Genomic DNA, 23,719 nt, shown 5'->3' with positions numbered 1-23,719 from the left:
ACAAAGACTTGGAACTGGGGAGATTGGTCCCAGGCTGAGAGAGAAAGCCAGCCTGTGTATTAAGAACTATGAGCTGCCCGTAACATCTATTAGGATGAGAAAAGCTGCTTGATTCAAATCTTACTTAGCCTGTTAAAGTTAGAATTGCAGTCTAAATTCTATTCTTTTTTATTTCTTACGTAACCAACTTTGATCTCTATGCCTACCACTTATAATCACTGAAAAACTATCTTTCCATAGTTAATAAATCTCTTTTGTATTTTATCTAAAACGGCAGGAGGTCAGACTAGATGACCATATTGGTCCCTTCTGACCTTAAAGTCTAAAGTCTATGTTTTTGGTTGAAGTGCTTGGGGAAATCTCAGTTCAGGTTAACAAGGGCTGTTGTACGTCCACTGCCCTTTGTTGGGGTGGCGAACTAATTAATGAGCTTGCGCTGTCCAAGGGAGTCTTGAGCAGTGTGAGATGGTATATTTCTGGGGTGCAAAGCTGGGGGTGATTTGCTGGTGTCCGTCTCTGTATAATTCATGAGTGGCTTAGAGAGCATTCATGCAATTTAGCTGGGTATGGGTCTCCACATGCTCATGGCTGAGTGATCACACCACCCGGAGGAGTATGCTGCTTGTCACTGGCCTAGCTTTGTGAGAGACAGCCCAGGCTGGAGAGTTAAGGGGGTACAGCAGTCCCACAGATCCAGGTTGAACCCTGGGGATCCGGTCACAAGCAGCTCCCCTTGGTTTAAGCCAATGTCACAGGTGGTCTGTTGGAGATGATCATTGCCTTAGAGACAAATGGGTAGAGTTGTATAACCACCTCTTTTGCTCCTTACGTCAGGCAAGCCCTTCATCACCGAGGGCGTGGCATGTCACTTGCTTAGCAGCAATGGGAAAACCTCAGAAGATTTGGGAGAGTGCCGTTTGGATATATCTCAGCAAGCTTCCTGCTTACTGCGTGCCTATGCCTTGGAGATGTTTAAGAGTGGGAACCGCCTCTCTCCCCATTTATTTATCTCATTGATTTTTTTTATGGTGCATATTCCTGCATTGTAATAACCATAAAGCATCCTGCAGTGCAAAGTAATAATAGCATGTTCTTAACTATTAATTCTGCCCTTTCGCTGTAGCACCTTAGGCTGCTGCTATAGTGCTCAGTTTTACTCCGTTTATCTTGGGTACTTAACTGGGCCCATCACTGTAGTATCGGAGTGCATCCCAATCTTTAATTTACCCTCACAACACCTTTCTGAGGCAGGGCAGTGCTCTTATCCCATTTTACTGATCAGGGAATTGAGGCACAGAGAGACTAAGTGACTTGCCAAAGGTCACACAGGAAGTCTGTGGCAAAGAGGGGACTTGGAGTTGGGTCTGAAATCCTAGGCTACATCCCTAACCACTGGACCCAACCTATTCCCACTCAGTAACACCCTAAGAAACCCCCGGTGAAATTCAGCCCTCTACAGAAACCCTGCATGTCACTTAAATCCCACTTAAGCCTTCAAAATAAAGTTTAAGTGGGCCACAAGTGGCATAGGGGCCTTGAGCTGTTCCTCTGAACAGGGCTGAACACTGCACCCCCAAGGATTATTTTTCATACAGATCCCTGCTCTGTGCTATGATTTAAACAAAACAAAAAAGCTCAACTCATCAGGCATCTCTTTGTAAAGAAGACAAAACACCATCTCCTTCCAAAGCACAAGTGGACAGTGCTCTTTACATCCCAGTGCTAAACTGCAGTCCATGCTGGTCTCCTGTAACAGTCCCCAACCCTGGCTCATTATCAGGATTTGAACCCAGGACCTTCAGCATCAACCTCTGCCACATGAACTGAATTTGGCAGCGATAGCAGGCTGATATCCTCTATGTGGATCAGCCACTAGAGGGGGACATCCCCTACACATTTGACATCCCCTACACATTTGTAAAGCTCTCCACAGCCTCCACATGCTACTAGAGATAGTCCCACACACTCAGTGCACTAGCCAAAGACAGCAGAACATCATGTCCACAAAACTCACGTTGCTTTGGCTGGATAAGTGAGTTGTCCATCATACCCCCTGATGGAGCTTTGGAGCTTAGTAGCTCTATAGCAGGCAGAGAGACTTACCACCAACAACATTTAAATCAGGCCTTCAACACAACGGTTTTAATTCTCATCTCCATTGTACCAGTTTGCAACTCCACCGCCTTCAATACCGGTACTTTTGATTTAACCAGTGTGAGATCTAAATCAGGATCAGTCAAAATAAATCTGGGCTCTGACATTCTGACTGAGGGCTGGTCTACACGACACTTGAGTCAATGTAACTTTCATCGCTCCAGGGTATGAAAAAGACACACCCCTGAGCGACGCAAGTTACATCGACCTAAGTTCTGTCCATACCAGCGCTAAGCTGGCGAGAGAGCGTCTGCCGCTGACATAGCTTCCACCTCTCATTGAGGTGGAGTAATTATAACATGGGAGAGCGCTCTCCCGTTGGCATACTGCATCTTCACCAGACGTGCGACGGTGGCCCAGCTGCACTGATGCAGCTGGGCCGACGTAACACGGTAGCATAGATTTGCCCCAAGTCAAGCAGAAAGCAATCGATAGGATCATTACAGAAAGACTCACTTAGATGGACACTTAGCGAGGTAAATTAGGTACCCAACTGCACCGTGAGGAGAAAACACATCCTGCAGACACTCTCTCCCTACATCTTCAGGGTGAGGAAACAGAACTGATTAACTTGCTGTTTGCTATTGACAAAAAGAGAATGCGCCCAGGCCAGAGGCAAGTGCAAACAGAGCAAACGGATGTGTGCTTCTATTTTTTTTTTTAGACATATGCACATTTATTTTCCAGGGAGATGCAGCCCTCGTGCTCCTAGCAAGCTGCCAGGGTGGCCCTCTAGGCTGAAAAACGTGGAAGAGGAAGGATGCACCTGAGCTAGCCTGTTGAGTGTAGTTTTGAAGCTAAAGCATCTTTCCCTAGAGCTGAAAGGAAGGATGTTAAAAAACGTTGGTTAATGATTCAAAATGGTCAATAAGCAGTTACCTTGATACTGGGCACTGAACCCCTTCTGCTTGTGGTTGCCGTCCGACGTAAAGTGAAGTCGCAGCCAGTTTTTACTGCTGATTACTGGGGCGGGCAGATTCATTCCAGTAAACCTGTAAGAAAATCAACCAGTGATAGTAAAATGCATGTGGCTGGAAATGGTCTTCTGTGAACTTAACCAGAAAGCTGCCCTTCAGATGTCACCCATGCAGGTGCTTGCCAGGAACTGTTCCACACTCAGAGCATCCTGCCCCACTCTGAAGAAAATGGAATGAAAATACATAGACAGTATTTTCCTGCATAGTGTTACCATCTTCCACCTCAAGGACTCGTGCAGGGGCAGCATGCATTCCAGAAGGGGAAGTCAAAGGAAAAGCATCCCCATTTCAAAGGAACAGCCCAGGAGCCACAGCAGAAGAGCAAGCTGGAAAGCTTCCAAGAGGCATTCTTAGTTGATGAATGAGACAGAAGAAATGCCGGGCCCAGTCTCGAATCCTGATCTAGAGCCACCCACTGGCGAGTTACCACTTGCTCTCCTTTCTGGGCCTTTCAACTTCTGCTGAACGCAGGATGATACAGTGTGAAACCAAAGAGGAAAGTCATTAAACCATTCTGGACTGCTCTTTGATCCCACTGTAAAAAATTTAAAAAAAAAATCTGCCTTTCCTTTGAAAGGTCCTAGGGATTTTTTCTCTCTCTCAATTAGAAGGGTTATATTCATAACTGACTATGTCTCCCTCTCTCTCTCTTGTTTTTAGGACAAGGAGTGCAGGTGACCAAGAACTGAGCATGTTTGGGGAGGGCAAGGATCCTTCACTAGGGAGACTCTGTTCATGTCCTCGGAGCTAAGGAGCCTGGATTGTTTGGTGTTAGCTGTGCACTTCTGGCAGTGTGGGAGTGGCGGAGGAAGTTACTCAGCCAACATACCTCAACACGAGCTGCTTCTAGAGCAGTCGAGGTTAATTTGACTTCAATGTCATTTGGTTCCTGGCCACTTGGTTCAGACTAACAAGAGTGCTGATTTTAATTGAGGGGAGAGGGAGGGCTGGTGCGAGGAAGGCTACTTCTTGTAAAGAAATGAGCCAGGTAGGGTGACCAGATGTCCCGATTTTATAGGGACAGTCCCGATATTTGGGGCCTTTTCTTATATAGGCTCCTATTACCCCCAACCCTCTATCCCGATTTTTCACACTTGCTGTCTGGTCACCCTAGAGCCAGGTCCACCAGCTGACTTCACTAAGGCCACCGAACAGCTGTTGAGCAGTGATAACGTGCAATCCGCACCAACCTGGAGAAGACTGGAGCCCTCAAACTACAGGTGGAAAGCACCATATCCCATTAACAACCCATTGAGCCACCTACACCCCCAACTCCTTGTTTAATGATAAATGGATTGCTTTAATACATTGCAGGAACATTAAAAAACAACAACTCTTGGCTAAGTTGTCATGTGCCATGTCTCAGCCTGGAACAAATGTTTACATAAAAGTCATATGCAAGAATGCATCCTTGAAAACTGGGGTTTATAACAGTCTTTACTAGAGCAGTGCAAACAACATTGCCATGATATCAGCTATTACAGAATCAATTACTTTAACCGAAGCCCATTTAAAATATTTTATTATAGGACTAAGCCATTTATTTAAAAAATATCAGTATTCTAACACCAGTTCTGTTCTGGACGAGAGGGAAAGAATCTGAATAAATCAATTCCTTTCTCAGAGAGGCTGCAAATTTTATAGCCAACCCTTCCAATAACAGACCAGATAGCCAAAGCAACATAAGAAATCCCACACAAATGTAACACCCCTATGATAACTAGTATCTTTCCTTCTGGAAAACAGCAAGCTGCTGGGATGATATTTTGCAGTACATTTACTAATGATGGTGAACTTCAATACATCCCTGTTCTATGTGTTAATGAAGCAGCCAAGATGAGTCTACTGCATAGCTAACACTTCTCTGCCACCTACTGTACAGCCTTTAAACAAAGTTTAACCTTCAACCTATATCCACCCAGGTGGCGCAACTCCAGGCAATTGTGAAACACAATTTAAAATGTTTCTCTTATACTAATTCTTAAGATTGTTCCTGTCATTTATCTATTGCTTATTTAGATTTGATCTTTGCAAAGCCCTTTGCGACATGGGATGTTCTAGAAATAGATCACATATGGCATTTTCCCACCCATGAATAACTCCAAGAGAGCTGAACCAATTTCATTTAAAACTTTTCTAAATAAATAAGTTCAAACATAATCCTCTTTTGGCTGAGATCAAACATTGGCTGTTTATTACCAATTTTGAGAAAGTTACTATGGATGGTTACAATGGCAACACAATTAAACTTAATCCTTGTCTTAACCCAGAGGCTATAATGTTATTGTGTATTCTGAATCAACGGTCAGACAACTTGACCTGTGTATGTAAAGTTAAATGCCCGAAATCTACCATTGAGTCCATCCTAGTAAATTATCATTCTGCAAATCTACTTTAAAAACGGGCTAGATTCCCTTTTGTCTCACCCCTGTGTAGTTATTTATACGAGTGCAAAATGCTAGTAAACCAGAATGGCAGTGTTTTTTATGCACCTCACACTGGTGCAAACGATTTCACAAGACGTGGGTTGGAAGAATCGAGCAGTATATATTTCGTGCATGGAACTCATCAACACCTCGTGACATCTGCCTAATCCATCTACAGGATTTTGAAGGCATTAATCACTGCAGAATCTGAGCATCAAACCCTGACTCCAATGGAACTATGCATGTGCTTAAGGTTAAGCACCTGCTTAAATCCTTTGTATTCTCTGAGGTGCCAGTGCAACAATCTGCCACTTCTCAAAATTTCCTCCTTCATCTCCCCCCGTCAACTTCATTTTTATTTTCTAAACTGAATTAGACTTTTAATTTAAAATGTTGCATCACAGCGGGATGGCCTCCTGCAGCATTATGCCCGATCACAGCTATTGATGGTCATTAGCATCCCCCAGTCTTTGTACTGCAGGAGCACCAATCAGGGATTAAGGCTTCCAAGTGCTAGGTGCCATACCCGCACACACAGTGAAGAGACAGCCTTCCTCAAAAAGCATATACATCTAAAGCTAGAATTTAAGGACACCCCGAAGTGCCGGTCTATCTATTTAATGTGCTTATATAGCCACTGGAGGATCTGAGCACCTCCCAATCTTTAGTGAATTTATCCTCACAAAACCCTGAACCATCGGTCAGTGCTATTGTCCCTATTTTACAGATGAGGAACCGAGGCACAGAGAGGCTAAGTGACTTGCTCAGGATGACATAAGATGTTTGTGATAGAACAAGAATTGAACCCACATCTCTGGCTATCCACAACCGCTGGACTGCTATCACTAAAGATGACAGTACTTTGCTACATGAATAGTGCCACTGAGATCACTATAAGGCTGGGTGTGGACCAAGCCGATTCAATGTGAGTGAGTGTTGCACAGCTGGGCTGGGTACTGCTTGTGTGGGGATATGCATGTGTGCACATATACATACAAAGACATGCAATTAATGAAGTGTGAGCATCACAAAGCCATTGGTTCATACCCTCTCCCGCCCAACATTTTTTTTTTGCTAACGAGTCAGCTGATCCACTTTATTAAGCTGTGGTAAGGAAAAGCTGGTAGCATTATATCTGGATTCTGCACAGTAGCAGAAGAATTCTTCCTATTTTGTCTCTCTTCTTTAAAGCAAAAAGAATAATAATCCCCACCCTCACTAGGGTTGCTGACCACATTAACTTCCCAACAGGTGAGGAGCATTTTAAACCCCACCACCAAATTGCTTTTTCAACACCACATAAAGCGTAGTTAAGCAATTAAAGTGAGTTTTTTAATTGGTTCCAGTTAAATAGGGATTCACTAATGGAAACCAGCTCAAGAACCTGAAGGCCTCATCTTATAATTACTTTAATTGCATAAAACATATAACTTGAAGTTCTACATGTGCACTGTGCTCCACGTACGACCCAAAGAAGGGAAATCTCTACAGGATGTACAGGGACATTTGGTCTATGGGTGCTGTTGTTAATTATAACCTTCCTGGGTGTTAAAACTTACATGGCATGAAGTGTTTTTGGACAAACTTTGGGCCTGATCCAAAGCCTAAATTGACGAGAATCTTTCCACTGGCTTCCCTGGGTTTTAGATCAAGCCTTTCATGTCTTTGTATCACTAAAGAAATTTTTGTTTGTACCAGACTAAGGTCCGATCCACTGTGTTACGTTCTGGGTGATCCTGGATGCACGGTTCTGATTCGGTTCATTATAACAAAGGTTGGTGCTAGCAGTGAACTTGAATCTGGATCCGAACTTCCCCTAAACTTGGAGATACAGAGATCTGAGGTTAAGGTTTAGGACACAGGAATGTTGTCTCTCTCACCAACAGAAGCTGGTCTAATATCCTGGGACAAATAAGGCTACAACAACGCCCCTCCCACACACACCAGGGCAGGAGAGGGTGTCAAATTACAAGCAAATACTTAGACCGCAGCACTGGAGTGGACAAATAATATTAACAAGAAAGGAGGGGGGAGAATCCTCTGAAAAACAAATGACGGACTGGAGCCATGTATTTAATGGGAAACGTGTTCCTCGTCAGCAGTTAATAACTCATTTTTCACCCTAAGGATGGGATCCCACAGGTTTCACATAATCACTAGGAAGCATTAATGGTTAATTGATACTGGAATAATTAATTACAATTAAACACGTATTGAACGGAAGCAGCTGCACGGGCCCTGAGTGCAAATGCCGTGGATTACAGACACAAAATCTCAGATGCAAAGAGGCCAGATGCTCAGCGGGTGTGAATCAACATAGCTCCATAGATTTCACTAGACCTATGCCGCTTTACACCAGGGGAGGATCTGGACCCAAAACGTCTTTCAATAATTATATGGTTTAGCATTTGTATTGAGGTAGCATCTAGAGGCCAGGATGCCAGGCCATCTAGCAATTCCTTCTCCAAAGTGGAGTGCGGGGTGTTTCACTGAACTGTGCAGAAGGAAGCCGGTTCTGTTTCTGGTAGATGGAATTTGGGAGCAGAGATGCTGCTAGACTGGCACGGGGCAGAGTTTAAGGCGGTGGCACATATTCAGCAGTGTACAGTCTTGTGCTAGATGGGGATTTGAGGGATTGTACTGTGATTAGCCTTAGATTTTCATTCCTTAATTTTCAGGGTTGTGTTTGGTATATAACCCATAGAGCACCCCTATCTGACACACAACGCAGGGCTATTGTCTATTAATAAAGGGGAAAGTGAATTCTAGAGGCTTAACCACACGGAGCTATCCAGACAATAAATTATGACTTTTTCTCCTTTCTGTGTTCCCAAAGACACATTTCTACTATATGATGCACAATGAATTTCCAACCCCTGCCATTAGCCCAATAAATGATTGCATTTCTAATAGCTCAGTGAGTCACTGGAATAAATGAAAGTCTATTTTGGATCCTTGCTACTGTGCCTTTCTGGATCGTATCTGAAAAAGAAGACGACTAGCAACTTTGAAGCCTTTTTAACCATTCCCAAGTTTTTCCTGCCAGCATCATCAGGAGACATGAATCACCTGATTAAGTATTCAGCTTCCTGAATATGGTGACATGTTAACTGGAAATTCTAAGGTTTTTGGATGACTAGCTGGTTATCTATTTAAAAAAACCCCAACATTACTCACTCACGGAGGTACAGTGCTCATTCTAAATTAAACCCTCTTTTTAATACAGGGAGCATTCAGACCAGGGTGTGGATGAGAAAATGATGTTCAAAGTGCTGAGGCTTAGAAAAGACTGAATAATTGTTCTGGAAGCAAGGTGAAACGGGGGGAAGGGGGGGAGAAGGGGGGAAGGGGCAAAGTCACGTGATGGTTTTGGTTTGAGGAGAAGTGGATTTTCACATCTGTTATTTTATTGCCCTCATGTTCAGTGATTCCGGGTGGAAGGGGGAAAAAAACAACCCCAAGTCAGCTTGATCCTCATTGATTTCCTAAGGGTATGTCTACACTACGGGATTAATCCGAATTTATATAATTCGAATTTAGGAAACCGATTTTATAAATTCGAATGTATTCGGCCACACTAGGCACCATTAATTCGGTGGTGTGCATCCAAGCTACCGTAGTAGCATCGATTTCCAGAGCGTTGCATTGTGGGTAGCCAATAACATTGAATTGCCAATAACATCGAATTGCGGCCACACTAACCTTAATTCGGATTAACAATACCGATTTTGACGCTACTCCTCTCGTCGAGGAGGAGTACAGAAATCGAATTAAAGGGCTCTTTAATTCGAATTAAATGGCTTCGTTGTGTGGACGGGTCAAGCGTTAATTCGAATTAAAGCAGCTAAATCCGAATTAAAGTCGTAGTGTAGACCAGGCCTAAGACAATGCTTCACTCCAGTGCTGTGAGGGCCGTCTTTTCAGACATTGCAATTTATGTCATACCTAAACACAAGTGCCTAAGACAGGAAACCCGGAAATTGCAAACCACCATTTGGAATGCAACACTAGGTGCTGCTCCTGCAAAACAACCTGTTAGCATGTACCAGAGCCAGCCCAGTGCTGAGCACATCCTGTCAGGTGTTGGGCACCCTCAACTCCCACTATGTCAACCAGAGTAAAGGACACTCAGGATCTGATTCTAGTCTCACTCCTAATGGGGTGAATCAGGAGTCACGTCCTGGGGAAGAAGGTTGCTCTTGTGGTTAACAGCACTAGCCTTCGACACTTGGTTCTGTTCCATTCCTTATGTGACCTTCAGCAAGTCACTTAATCTTTATGTCTCAGTTTCCCATCTGCAAAGTGAAGATAATCATACCTCCTTTACTGTTTAATGTCTTGTCTATTTAGAGGGGCAGGATGTGCCTCCGATTACATATATGTAGAACACTTAGCAGAAGCAGTTGCTGATCTCAGTTGGAGCACTTAACTGCTTCTGTAATGCTACTATAAACAACCGGCAACTACTTCTTTGAAGTTAATGGAGTCACAACCGGTGTAAGCCTCTTAACTTGAGTGTGTTTATTCCAGATTTACACTGGTGTGAGCAAGAAGAGAATTAGGACCCCAGTGTTTTCCAGGAACTACTCAGCGGCTTACAAAACTGGCCTGTGAAAAATCTATTTGTTGAAGTCAGAAGAGGGGCAAAGACTTTCACAGATTTCATCCCAGAAACCTTCTAACATTGTTTATAACCACAGCATTAAAGCAATGTCCCTTAACTGGAATGGAATTCTCCAAGTTAAATACAGCTCATCGGCATCCTTTCTTACATACTACAGAAAGGTTAATGCCCCCAAACATTTGCCTTTTAAGCAAACTCAATGAAGTGTGGTCCCTTGCTCTAAACTATTTTACTTGTTTTTTTTTCTTCCATTCTTGTATTTTACATTGGATTTAGTCATTACATATTTATACCGTTCACTCAGCCATTCCTTGATCAGCATGATCAGTATTACTGTATGCATACCGCATTGATTAATCTCCAGCTCTCAGGCACCATTATCCATTTATAATACCCGATTCCCGTTTTACTTAGTTTCCATTTTTTCCTCTAAATCAATAAAATGTCAAAATGTGAATCAGAAGCAGTAGAATACTAGAAGGAGAGTATTTCCAGACAAATGCCAATTTACGCACAAGCACCCCCAAATTACTGGGATTATATTATTATTAATTTGTATTATGGTAGCTCCCAAAGGCCTCTGATGAGATTATGAACACATTGTGTAGGTGCCATGCAAACAGATGCTAAGAGAGACCCTGCCCCAAAGACTCCAATTCAAGAAAGCAACCCTATTTAGGACAGCACGTAAGTAAGTGTTTTGTTGTAAATCAACGGGACTTAAGCACATGCTCAACTTCAAGCATATACGTAAGTGATGTTCTGAATAGGAAGAATTAACCCAAGTTGAAACCTTTTTGTGAATTGGGCTCCAAATAGGGAAGACAGATAAAGGAGCGGAGAAAGGCAGATCTTTGTCCCTGTTTTACAGACTGGGAACTGAGGCACTGGGAGTTGAAATGACTTGCCCACGGTCACAAAATATGTCTGTGACAGAGCTAGGAATTGAACCCAGATCTCTTAAGAACTAATGGGGATTATAAAGAAACCTTCCCTGTAGACAGGTTATTATATAACTGCCCCCTCTGTGATTTCTTGCACCTTCCTCTGAGGCAAACCAGCAGTCTATCTGTCTCGCCCCATGTTCCTACATGCATGAGCCCTTGCAGTCCCAGACCCCTGCATTTTACAGAGGCACACATAGAATTAATGCCTCCTCATGCTTAGTATCCCATTCAAGCAGGGCTGCAACACATGTAATTAAAAGCTGGCAATCAAAGAAGAGATTGTCTGAGCTGCCAGCCTTTATGCTGAATAAATTAAACACAAGAAACCCCATTTCATTTGGTTAACTGCAAATTCGATGGGAATTGTGCAAAGCTTTCCCTCATGCAAGGGCCATAATGAACCTCTTAACAAAGCCTCTCATTTTCTAACAGGTTTGTATCTTCAGGATGAGGCCTTTAATGGACTTCCGTTTATAGCCACTGCTCTCACTTAGGGTCCCTCAGGGATTCTGAATCCTTCATTTAAATGGGCATGTCCAGAGCGCGAGAGCGCCTAAAGAAATCCTCGTGTTACTCTTGTACATTAAACTCAAAATTTCTCTTGCACCCTTGGAAAAAGGGCTTGCATGGTCTGGTTTGCAAAGTCCCCGTGCTATTGTAACGCACACACCTCCTGGGTGTGGTGCTCTGTCACCTCCAGTGGCACTGAAACCACTTGGAGATTAATGAGTCTGCTCTACAGTCGTAGCTAAGGGCTATATGGCTTTTAGCTCATGCAGTAGAGGCTCATGCGTCTAGCTCCAGTGGCCTCAGGTTCGATCCCGCCCACCAACTACCAGGGTCTGTTGGTGTTACACTACGTTCCAGTGGTTCCACTCAGCAGTCAAGTTACCAGTGGTGGCTGGCATGTGAACCTCCAATCCAGCATTCTTCAGTGTGGATTTCCACTCCTTGCCTCACCACCTAGGAGAGCAATGCCTTTTAGCCCCTTGTGCATCTGGTGCGGATTGTGGCAGATGTTTGACTAGTGCAACAGAAAGCTGCTGCTCTTAACAGGCAGTGAAAAATGTCTATTCTATTCTATAGAGGTTCTCACCGTAGCATTTGAGACGCCTTCTAGTAGTGCATTAAGCAACATGATTAAAACCTGTATGTTCTCTTATCCTTCCACCAGGGGACAACGTCTGTGTAGTGAGGCGCGCGTGTGTACACACATACACAGTGTTTGTTAGAGAAGGCAAGGTCAAAGAAATGTGCCTCCACTTCGAGCAGAAGCTGGTGAGATTTGTGATGGTCCCTGGGCGAGTTCATTCCAGTCTTGGGCCACACCCTAGAAAGCCCTGCATCCTGCACAGGTGAGTGTCAGCCTTATTGTAGAGTTCCACTGTGCCAGAGGAGCAAAACTGTTGACCGGGGTCTTCATCCCAGAGTTTTAGTTAGTCTTTTCGCTACCCTGGGCCCTGAAGCCCGTTGAAATTGCAGGCAAACAGAGGCTGGCCGACTGTACTTACTGCAGCTGGGATGTACTAACACCTCTTCCTCTTGTGAGGAGTACCATCAGATCTCAAACTACTATGAACAGTCAGGAGGATCTGTCTTTTCTGCAAGATCCCAGCAGCACAGCACTCCCTCGCTCCACAGTGGGTTAATCACTGACTCAGAAAGAAGAGCACCTGCTCTTTAAATAATCAATACTACTTTCTGAAGCACCAGATGGTCTTCCCTAAAGGCCTCTGTGAAGCAGCCAGTAAAGGGTTAAGGGTACCTGCCTGTCATGTGACCCAGCAAGGGGTTTAACAATAGGGTGTGCCCTGGAGAGCAAGGGAACTGCTTTGCTTTGGTGTTGCAAGTTTTCTGTTTAACCCATTACTCATGCCCAGAGTCACGGAGCAAATCAGAGGTGAGCACATCACTGCTGTGTGCTGGGCTGGTCAGACCGCCCACCAGCTTCCTAAAGTCTCCGAGGCAAATTTTGGCCCAGATGGACCAGGCTTAATTTATGAAACATGACAGTCACAATGCAAGGAAGGATAGCATTAGGTTGGATATGGTATCTCTACCTGCACATTAATCTATCCTTTCTGTAGGCAAGAGGCCATATTTCAGATGCTCTTCCTATCTTAGTGCATTATTTATTATTATTCACTTCATCTGTACTTTTACCTTTTCAGCCAAACTTCTACTCAAATCATCTTGAGAGGTGAACGGTCATTAATTTTGAACACTGTACTTTAGGATATTCACCCTCTTATGGTTAAGCATGCAGTGAGAATCTCTAACATTCACCTCATTCACCTGTGATATCAGAGCAATTTCATCATGATGGACTTCAGAAAGACAACAGATAATTAGGTCAAGTTGTTCAAGAGTAAAAGCCAGGAAGTGGGGAGGACAAAACAAGCATCCCTAAATACAACTCCATCATTTCGAAAGAGAAATGAATCAACCTGGAGTTCTCCTAGGGAGCGTGATGTAATACTGGGTGCTCAGACTGAGCTTAAGTCTTTGACAGTCCCTGGATATTAACACTTGAACTGCCATTGAGCACGGGACTCCTGCCCGTTGCAGCACTAAGAAAAAAAAATACACCGATAAGACTAACAGCAATGCCTTTCAATAGCACCAGCTATCCAAGGACCACAAAGCATTTTACACCCATGAACAGAGTCTTCTGACTCCCTCATCCCATCGCCCTAGGAAAGAAAGGAATTAAATTACTTTCTCCTTTTATAGACAGGGAAACAGAAGCACCAAGAAGTTACTGGCCTGATCTTCAGAGATGCTAAGCACCCACAAATCCAAATGAAGCTAACAGGAGCTCAACATCTTTAGAGAAAACAGTCCATATGTGACTTGCTCTAGGGCATTCACTGAGGCAGAGGCAGGCAGCTCTGTTTTCCGATCCCAGCCTTACAGATCTCAGGTGAAATCCTGGCCCCGCTGAAGTCAATGTCAGATCTCCCATTGATTTCAATTTCTCCTCTGAATTTTGCATCCTAGACCCACCTCTAGGGCCAGACCCTCCATTGCTGTAAATTGGTCATAACTCTACTGACTTCAAGCTCTCACCATCTCCCTGTTTACATAAATGGAGCTTCACCATCTGAGGATCCAGCCTCTACTTTCCAATACTTGAGTGCTCAGTCCTTCCTAGACAGTTTCCAGCCTTTGAGTCCATCTGCTGGTATCCCTTACAAAAGCTGGTGCTGGAAGTGACACCAAGTTCTTTTAACATTAGGTTTGCACTCTTTTTCTGGTTGTATTCCCTTGAAAGATGACAGTACTTCCACATAGCAGCAAAAAAAATCAGCCATGGCCATCAACTTTAATTACGGTCTGCTCCCAGATAAATTTGCTGGCTAAAAAGAATCAATACTTTTTGCAAAAGAATTACATTGTTCTTAATTTTTTATTTTTAAAGTGACACAGATTTGGTCTCCCCAGCTTATTTAAAATAAAATTATAAACCAGAGTCTTAGCTGGTATATATCGGTGTAAAGGAGATACACCAGTTTACACTAGCTAAGGATCTGGCCTTACCTATTTTCTCTGCAATTTATTTTCCTGACTTACAAAATGTTTCAAAATTAATTCACTCCCCCTCAGCCTACACATTATTGGACCCCTCATACCAAACTGTTTAATTAAAATGAATCTAATTAATGTATTTACATGCCTACTGGGGGGAGGGAGCTCAGTGGTTTGAGCATTGGCCTGCTAAACCCAGGGTTGTGAGTTCAATCCTTGAGGGGGCCACTTAGGGAGCTGGGGCAAAATCAGTACTTGGTCCTGCTAGTGAAGGCAGGGGGCTGGATTTGATGACCTTTCAAGGTCCCTTCCAGTTCTAGGAGATAGGTATATCTCCAAATATAAAAAAAAATTCTGAAATTATTAAATGGCTTCACAGTAACAAGGTGAAGTCTGGATGCTAAAGATTTCTTGTTTAATTTAACACACTTTGTGTACACATCCCCTCCCTCTCCACACATGCGTGTTAAAGGAAACGGTCCAGTTTACTTCTAATACTTCATTCTCACGGTGGATTTTGCTCCCATAAATGCAATTCTTAACTCCATTCACAGACAAAAACTCGAAAGATGCAACAAGGATTTTCTGCTGTGATGGGTGAAAGATTTTGGATTGTATATAGATTTAGAGCACTTACAGAAATCAGCTGTTAAACAGGAAGCGAACCTCAACCTTGAGTATAGTGGTGCTATAGCCCAGTTATAAATCAACCAAGAAACTGTCTCAAAACTTATCCTGACCCTAAACTTTGAAGTTCAAAAATTCTGGATAACTCTAAAATCTCTCTTAATACACAAACACTCTACATATCCAGTGGCACAGTCTCTAAAAGAGCATTATCGCATTCTGCTGCAGGAGAAATGCATACCAGTGATGAAGGTGAAAACAGGCCATCTGCTGCTAATATTTCTTAATGCCTGTCCGGGTACCAACAGGTGGGGATGTTATATGTATAACTAGGAGGAAAAAATCCTGCTGCAATAATACTTCTGAAATGGACCCAGCAGAGGTGGATCCCCACCCAGGCCCATTCAGGAGAAAAAAGGAAGAGATTCTTACTCCTGGAGAAGAATTTGTTTTAATAGGTGTCCAGGGCTACTCTAGCTATTAGCCAGACAGCTGTCACTGATACAGAGCCTCCTATGACCCTGCTCATCTTCTTGCAAAAAGATTTGTACTGGTGACTTCAAAATAAGAGTTGTGCTCAATACCCTCAGATATTAAAAATAGATATTCCAGGCCCTGGCCTTTGGCAATTTTTTTTTAATATGTAGCAAAACTTGGTGTTTATATAGCTCTTTTCATTCCTAGGTCTCAGAGCCCTTTACAAAGGAGGGAAAGTATCATTACACCCATTTACACAAGGAAGTTGGAGTGAATTACTGATGGCCACATAGGGGGCTAGGAATAGAACCCACATCTGCTGAGACTCAGATCCCTAGCCACTCAATCCCCTGGCCTGTCCCTTAGTATATTTAATACGGATGAAAGGCTCATGACGGCCATCACAGCCTCTCTCAATCCAAAAAAGACCTAGTAGATGAAGTGGTAACTGCCTTGCCATTGTGCTTCAGGATACGTCTCCACCACAATCAGAGATGTGACGGCAGCACCTGTAGACATATCTCCTTTGATCCAGCTAGCTGGAATAACAATAGCAGTGACGCCATGGCAGCATGGGCTAGCCACTCGAGAGCGGGGCCAGGGTACCGAGCAGGCCTTTATTGCTGTGACTTCACTGCTATTGTTATTTGAGCTACCTGGATCAAAGCTAGCCTAGGTATATCTGAAAATACTGCAGTCATAAATTACTGCATTGTAGACATACCCTCAGGCATGAGAAGTGATGTTCAGTGAGCAGTCCATGGCCTTCCTGGTTACACACCCAATCCAGGAGCCAAATATTGTCCATTATGGGGGGGATGGTTTAGTGATGTGGTCACATGTACAATCACCTATGGCTATTGGACAGACATCCGATGGAAATGGCTTTCACACTCACTACTGAGCTGGACTGGACTGTGACCTGAGAACTAGAAATGAAAGTTTCACATCCCCTTCGCCAACTAGCTAAGGTAGTCTTAATGCAAATATTCTTACAGTGACTTGATACAAGACAACACATGTAAACATGACACAGTCTTTACAACAGAAAAGAATGGGAAGCCCGTACAATGCATAGACACAATAAACTGCAATAAGAATGGTTACAAAAGAAGGCTTAGCCTAATAGGATGGAGAGATCAAATTATATATATAAAAGTGCTTGCCATGGTATTTCTATTACTTCAATAACATTAGGTTCAAGCCATAGAAAAAGAAAGGTAACTAATATGATTATATTTATTCTATTCAGGAGAAAACAAACACTAATTTAACCCAAGGTAAAATAGCTAATGCATTTGAAAGCTGCTAATGCCGTGTGCAAATCCCCCAAAGAAATTTGCTACAGTTTTATTACACTTTCCTGTAACCTCTTTCCACCTTATTACCAATGCTACAGAGAGTGCTTTTTCTCAGGACACACACAGCTAGTATGGTGACAGCAAAGAGCCACTACATTTTTATTAATTATTGTTTTAAATAATAAATGCTGTGTGTGTGTGTGTATGCACGCACGCGTGCACGCAAGTGTGTGAGTGAGAGAGTGAATTTACTTGTGATTTCAACAGGACCTAATCATATGCTCAAAGTTAAGCACATGCTTAAGTGCTTTGCTGGGTGGGAGGCAGTGGTGCTGGACTGATAACCCAGGAATCAGAAGCTCTCTCTTTAACCATAGATTAGGCAGAGCATGCATGACAGCAGGGCATGTATTTACACAATGGTCAACCCTGAACATTAAAGACCAACCCCAAGGAGTAGGAAGACAATTCAGTCTCCATGAGTCCTTGGGCTGGCCGCTCTGCTGGGACTGCCCACCTGGGTTTTTATGATGGTGGTTTCTTTGGGAACTGGACCGTGAACATTCAATTTAAGCCACTATTGCTTTCAAATACACAAAAACTAACTTACATAGATCCTTCTGAGCATTTGCTGGGGTAGCAGTTCACTGGAAAATGCTAGGGTCCAAAGGGTCATTAACCTTCACCCAACTTCTAAGTGTCATATCCACAACTGGAACGCTCCAAGCCCGTGGTCAAGGACATTCTCAGGGTCCTGCTTAGGGCCTGATCCAAATTCAACTGAAGTCCCTGGGAGTCTTTCCACTGACTTCTATGGGCTTTGGGTCAGGCCATTAATAACTGACTTGAGATCATTTTACTGGCCACTGTTCATTGACTATTTACGGACAATCAGGCCCAGTCTGACAAGCTGCCAAAACCTGGAAGGAAATGGTTTCAACAATAAGATGGGGGAGGAGGCTCTCACTTACGTGAAGGTTTAGTTGCCTCCTTAAAGTTGCAAAGGATGCTCCCCAAGGCTTGCCCGGCATGTGCAGAGATGCTAGCGCCAGGGAAGTAAGACACTGTTAGTGACCCAGATACCAGGGGCTGCCACTAAACCAGCTCATGCACTATTTAGGACTGGCTGCAAGTGGCTTCCTTGCAGCATCTGGAGCAGCATTTGAAGCAGCTTACGACTCTCCTGCAACTTCTCAACTATGCCACAGAGGTAAATTAAACCCCAAAACATTCACCAATTGACCCTTGCATATAGGCAGTCCCATGCAAACATACTACATGGACAATAAAATAGCCACAGACATTGCAGTCACAACTCCTGCTAACTGGCCTCAGGGACACATGGCAGAGCTGATCATAAGTGGACCAGGAGCAGGAGTGTCTCTCTGCAGGCACGGTGCTTCCATCAACACCTTGAGGATGAAAGGGACTGATGGGCTGTGCCAGGAGAGGTGCTGAAGTCTCCTGAGGAAGGCACAAGCCTGCCCTAATGGTTTCTGCCTCAAAGCAGAAGTCTAAACTAATCAAGTGACAAACGGCTCCTCTGGTGCTGGGAGTCTGGAGCAGCCCGTCCTTTGAATTATCTTCACCGGTTCCTACAGTGAGACGCTGACTGATGGAAACAATGCAGCAAAGCTAGGGGATACGACAAGCTGCTCACCTTTCCCATCACATCAGCAAACAGAGGCTGGGAAGACGTCTTTAATTTTTTAAATGAACGGTCTGATGAATCTTGGGACTATTACAACGTCCGTCTTAGTCTAAAACCAGAGCCTGTCCAGATTGCTTATACAGTCCTAATTCATTACACTTAAAGAATAGCATCATGAGAGCTCCTCAGACCATCCCGAGCTACTCTACGCTCTAAAGGGATGATGCATATGAGCGCCCAACACCGTGCCTGCACCTTTGGGTACTTATATGAAAGGACTGAACCTCCAATCCTTTCAGCAGATGGCAAAATCTTGTCTAGCTCTTTAAACAAGGGATATGTGGAGTTGTCTGTCTGGTTACAGCTGGCAACCTCACAGGCCATATTTTCTTCAAGTGAAGTCCAACAGTGAAGGAGAATGACAAAAATGGCATCGTCTTATTCAGTAGGAGCCTGGTCTAAAGTTCACTTTAATTGGCTTGTCCTCTCTGCTTTGGAACCTACCTCTGCTGTGATGCCCACAGATCACTTAACTTTTGGAGACAGGGACTGTGTTTTTATTCTGTGATTGTACAGCCCCTAGCTCCCTAGTCTGGACCCTGAGTGGGGCCTCTAGACCTACCATAATACAAATAAATAATAAAATACCACCACCACCAACTAGCATTGGCTGGGCAAGGGCAAGCAGCTCACTTGATGATTACCTGTTCTGTTCATTCCGTCTGGGGCACCTGGCACTGGCCACTGTCAGAAGACAGGATACTGGGCTAGATGGACCCTTGGTCTGACCCAGTAGGGCCGTTCCTATGTTCTTAATTTCTTTTTTCTAAATTGTTTATTGTTGTCCCTTCCCCACCTCCCCAAGCCCTTGCCCCATGCCCATTTCTCAGTTTTGTCCTAACACCTAGATGATAAACTCACCAGGGCATGGCAGTTTTCTTTGTTATTTTTCTTCATAGTGCCAAGAACAATGGGGCTTTGTTGAGCACCAGCTTGACTGGGGCTCCAAAAAGGGCTACCATAATATGAATAGATCAACGCCAGTCTTTCCATTGGCTTCAGTGGATTTTTGATCACGCCTCAGAGCTGCTCTCTGTAGGTATTCCATGTTTTACCTGCTTGCTTTAGTGACGGAAAATAAGTGTTTACTCCTTTGCTCTCCCACTACCCCTGCGAAGCCAACACAGCTGGTTGAGAGCTAATTGGATTCTAGTCTGCCTTGTAGAGCAGCTACGTTGACAATCCTAATTCACTACAGCGCCAAATTCTGGCCCTTGCTTACACATGGGCAACTACACTGAAGGCTAGAGCTGGAAAGTTTTCATAGCTTCTTTCACTTCATTCCCACTGTGCAGCCTTTTTGGCTTTAATGTCTCCAGCTGATGCTGATTCAACATGGCCCTCTGGCAGCTTGTTCCACTGCCTAATAATTGTCCTGACAGCTGTAAAATTGTTTCTTGTTCTACCTTCGACTACTACAGAGAATAGACCTTCCCCCTTCCTCTTTGGTATATTCACACATGGTTTTATAGTTATTGTGTCTGCCTCCATCATCTTTTACATGCCTCTCTGTGGAGATCCATTTTTGGTCGCCTTTCTGGGAATTCCTTTCCAAACTATTATTTATCCAGAACAGGCATCACCCCTTGCGACAGCTGCCAGGGGAACGAAATGTGTCCCTCTAGCAACCAACAAAATAAACCCGAAAATGTATATATAAGAGCTTGAAGAGGTTTGCTGATATTGGGGTTCCAGGTTTGTTGGACATTCAACTCTCCAGAGCCCTGCATAAAGAGAGAGACTGGGTGTGGGGAAAGGGCTCTTCTGAAGACTGTATCTTGGAGGGCTACTTCAGCAAATGGACCTATGAAACTCTAGGGGGCAAGGGAAGATGCTACACACCGTTCCACTATTCCACCCTTCATTCACTACCCCTTTCACACCCCAGCTTCCCTCTTAGTTACACTGTGCTTTGTTGCTGCTATTTTCCACCACTAGTGATCAGACTCTGGTAACTGTCATGACCACAAAGTTTAAACGTTTTTATTATTGTACAGTAGTTCCTCGGTGAGATCAGGAACCCCGCAGTATACAGCATTTACATATAGTAAATAGTCCTTGCCCTCGACGGACATTACAGCACAAAACAGAACTGGCACTGGAACGAGGCTGCCTTATTCTCACAGTGACAATTACAACACAAGCATATTTTGCAGTCCTCTTCCTAGCTCAACAGGGAATCATTAGGAAAGGGAGAGATAATAAGACAGAAAATATCATATTGCCTCTTTATAAATCCATGGTACGCCCGCATCTTGAATACTGCGTGCAGCAGATGTGGTCGCCCCATCTCAAAAAAGATATATTGGAATTGGAAAAGGTTCAGAAAAGGGCAACAAAAATGATTAGGGGTATGGAACAGCTTCCATGTGAGGAGAAATTAATAAGACAGGGACTTTTCAGCTTGGAAAAAAGACGACTAAGGGGGGATATGATAGAGGTCTATAAAATTATGACTGGTGTGGAGAAAGTAAATAAGGAAGTGTTATTTACTCCTTCTCATAACACAAGAACTAGGCGTCACCAAATGAAATTAATAGGCAGCAGGTTTAAAACAAACAAAAGGAAGTATTTTTTTCACACAACGCACAGTCAACCTGTGGAACTCCTTGCCAGAGGATGTTGTGAAGGCCAAGACTATAACAGGGTTCAAACAGAACTAGATACATTCATGGAGGATAGGTCCATCAATGGCTATTAGTCAGGATGGGCAGGGATGGTGTCCCTAGCCTCTGTTTGCCAGAAGCTGGGAATGGGTGATGGGATGGATCACTTGATGATTACCTGTTCTGTTCATTCCATCTGGGGCACATGGCATTGGCCACTGTCGGAAGACAGGATACTGGGCTAGATGGACCTTTGGTCTGACCCAGTATGGCCGATCTTATGTTCTTATGTTGCCTGTGTGACTGCAGCAAATTCTCTTTCCAACAGGCAAACGGGGAAAGCAAATGGTGGATTTTGACCTAACAATCATCTCAGAACAAAGCATTTTGGTTTAACTGACACACAGAAATAAAGGGTGGAAATTTTGCCTTTGAATGCACTGATTGCAAAGGGCTGACAGATTGAAGCAATCACCTGTAATGACTCAATGTTTGAATAAAACATGCTAAGTAAATAAACACATTCAGATATTGTGGTCATTTGCTAAGATACACACACAGAATGGCAAAGAGAACGCAGGCCCTTCAGATTAAAACTAACACAGCTCTCCGCTACTTTGTACTAAACAAGATTGCCCATTAGCTGTGTGCATTACTGGCAGCACTTATCAGCTCTTTCTAGACCTCCGGCCACCAGACACATTATCGGGGTCCTATTTAGGGCCTAATGCAAATCCCACTGAAGTCAAGGGGAGTCCTTCTATTGGCTTTGGATCAGGTTATTAGTATCTGTCTTGAGTTCATTTTACCAGCAGTCCTTTGTTGGCTATTCATTCTCCATGCACTAAATAAATATATATGTGGTCATTCTGGCCCTGTCTGATGTGCTGCCAATCTCCTGGAGGAAATAGTTTTAGAGAAGAGGAGGAGAAGCTCTCACTTTACATGAAAGTTTATTGTTGCCTCCTTAAATTCCCAAAGGGTCAAAAAATTGTACACACACACGCGCCCAATGCAGACCAAAGCCCAGATGTTCAAAAGCAACCGGCAACGTTGGGTGCCCCAAGAATTGTTTGGGTCGCTAACTTGAAACATGTCAAAGGGGCATAAATTTTCAGAACCTGCCCTCTGATAATCAAGCCCCTTTCTTAGGAGTTTCAAGCTGGGCACCCAGAATTTGGGGTACTCAAAAATTACTAGCCACTCTTGAAGAGCTTGACCCAGAGCCCAGCAGGGTGAGCTGCTGAGCCACATGTAGCTTAGAGATGTCTGATTTGCCTCTGTGCACAATGCCTCCCTGTCTGAAAAGCCAGAGAAACGGTTAAATGACAGAGCTCCAGGTACAAAAATGCCTCTAATTGTAATCAGCCACTGCGCAAAGCCCAGCTTCAATGGGAACACTTATTTGATTTTCCAAACTCTTTCTTTTTTTATATATATAAACCTGTGCTCTCTCATCAAGCTTAATGAGGCATTCATCTTTCCAGGCTCACACTGGGGCCGGGGAACTGAAAACAAAGCCAAGAGGTCAACAGCAAAGATGCTTTGTGGTCCCAGATGCTAATCCCGCTGTCAGCATGGGAATTTTGACGTGCCGAGCATGGCCCGCATGAGGGGAATCGGCTTGCACCCTGGGATTCACAGCTATGACGGGGCAAAATAGGTGTTCTGTAGAGTAGGGAGAGATGTGCAGTATTGTATCTTGTACTCAGTTTTATGATCCCTCCACTTTGGAGCCCCCTCCTTCTGGATATTGCTAAATCCTCTTAGCAATGTGAACAAGGACTGCCCCAATTCAGGGCAGCATGACATGTAGTTAGCCACTCCCCTTTCGTCATCTTTCCCCGTTCACCACTGTGACACAGTCTGTCACTGTTAATGCCAACAGTGTTTACTTCTGCTAGGGAACTTCAGTGATAGAAAGAGCACTGAAAACACAATAGCATGCAGAACGCACTCGATCAATGCGCGCAAACTTGCTTGACCAAAAACTCAATGGGGCAAGCAAATTAACAGGGCTAATATTTTACCTAATTGTTAGCCTGAGGGAATTAGCATTCAATAAATCAGGTAAATACAGATGTGAATGCCTTGGAATGGTGGAAGTTGGGGAAACAACCCTAGATCTTCTTACAAACAGAGGAAAGTTTAGAACATCTGGAATTAGAATCTGATGCTCATAATCCTGGTGGGAAAAGGATTATCCATTACTGTGCTTTGAGTACTGCCTTTATGTGAATAAAAAGAAGAGAAATCCCTTATTTCAGATCTGCAACATCTCCAACTGATACACACAGACGCAAACCCAAATGCAACCCATTTTGCCACTCTAATTTCTCTA

General features: G+C 43.8%; 1 protein-coding gene across 2 annotated transcripts in view; it reads right to left on the bottom strand.

The window, feature by feature from the left end:
* CSMD2 (CUB and Sushi multiple domains 2) overlaps nucleotides 1-23,719 on the bottom strand; it is a 518,793-nt gene that overhangs the window by 289,018 nt on the left and 206,056 nt on the right. For both annotated transcript variants that reach the window (XM_065421846.1, XM_065421845.1), the window contains exon 5: nucleotides 3,034-3,146. In XM_065421846.1, coding sequence (XP_065277918.1) covers nucleotides 3,034-3,146 — 113 coding nt within the window. The remainder of the gene's footprint in view (nucleotides 1-3,033; nucleotides 3,147-23,719) is intronic.

This window comes from Emys orbicularis, chromosome 23 (genome assembly GCF_028017835.1).
Source record: "Emys orbicularis isolate rEmyOrb1 chromosome 23, rEmyOrb1.hap1, whole genome shotgun sequence".
NCBI lineage: Eukaryota > Metazoa > Chordata > Testudines > Emydidae > Emys > Emys orbicularis.
The sequence above is the reverse complement of the archived record's forward strand: the minus strand, read 5'-3'. Positions and strand labels throughout refer to the sequence as shown.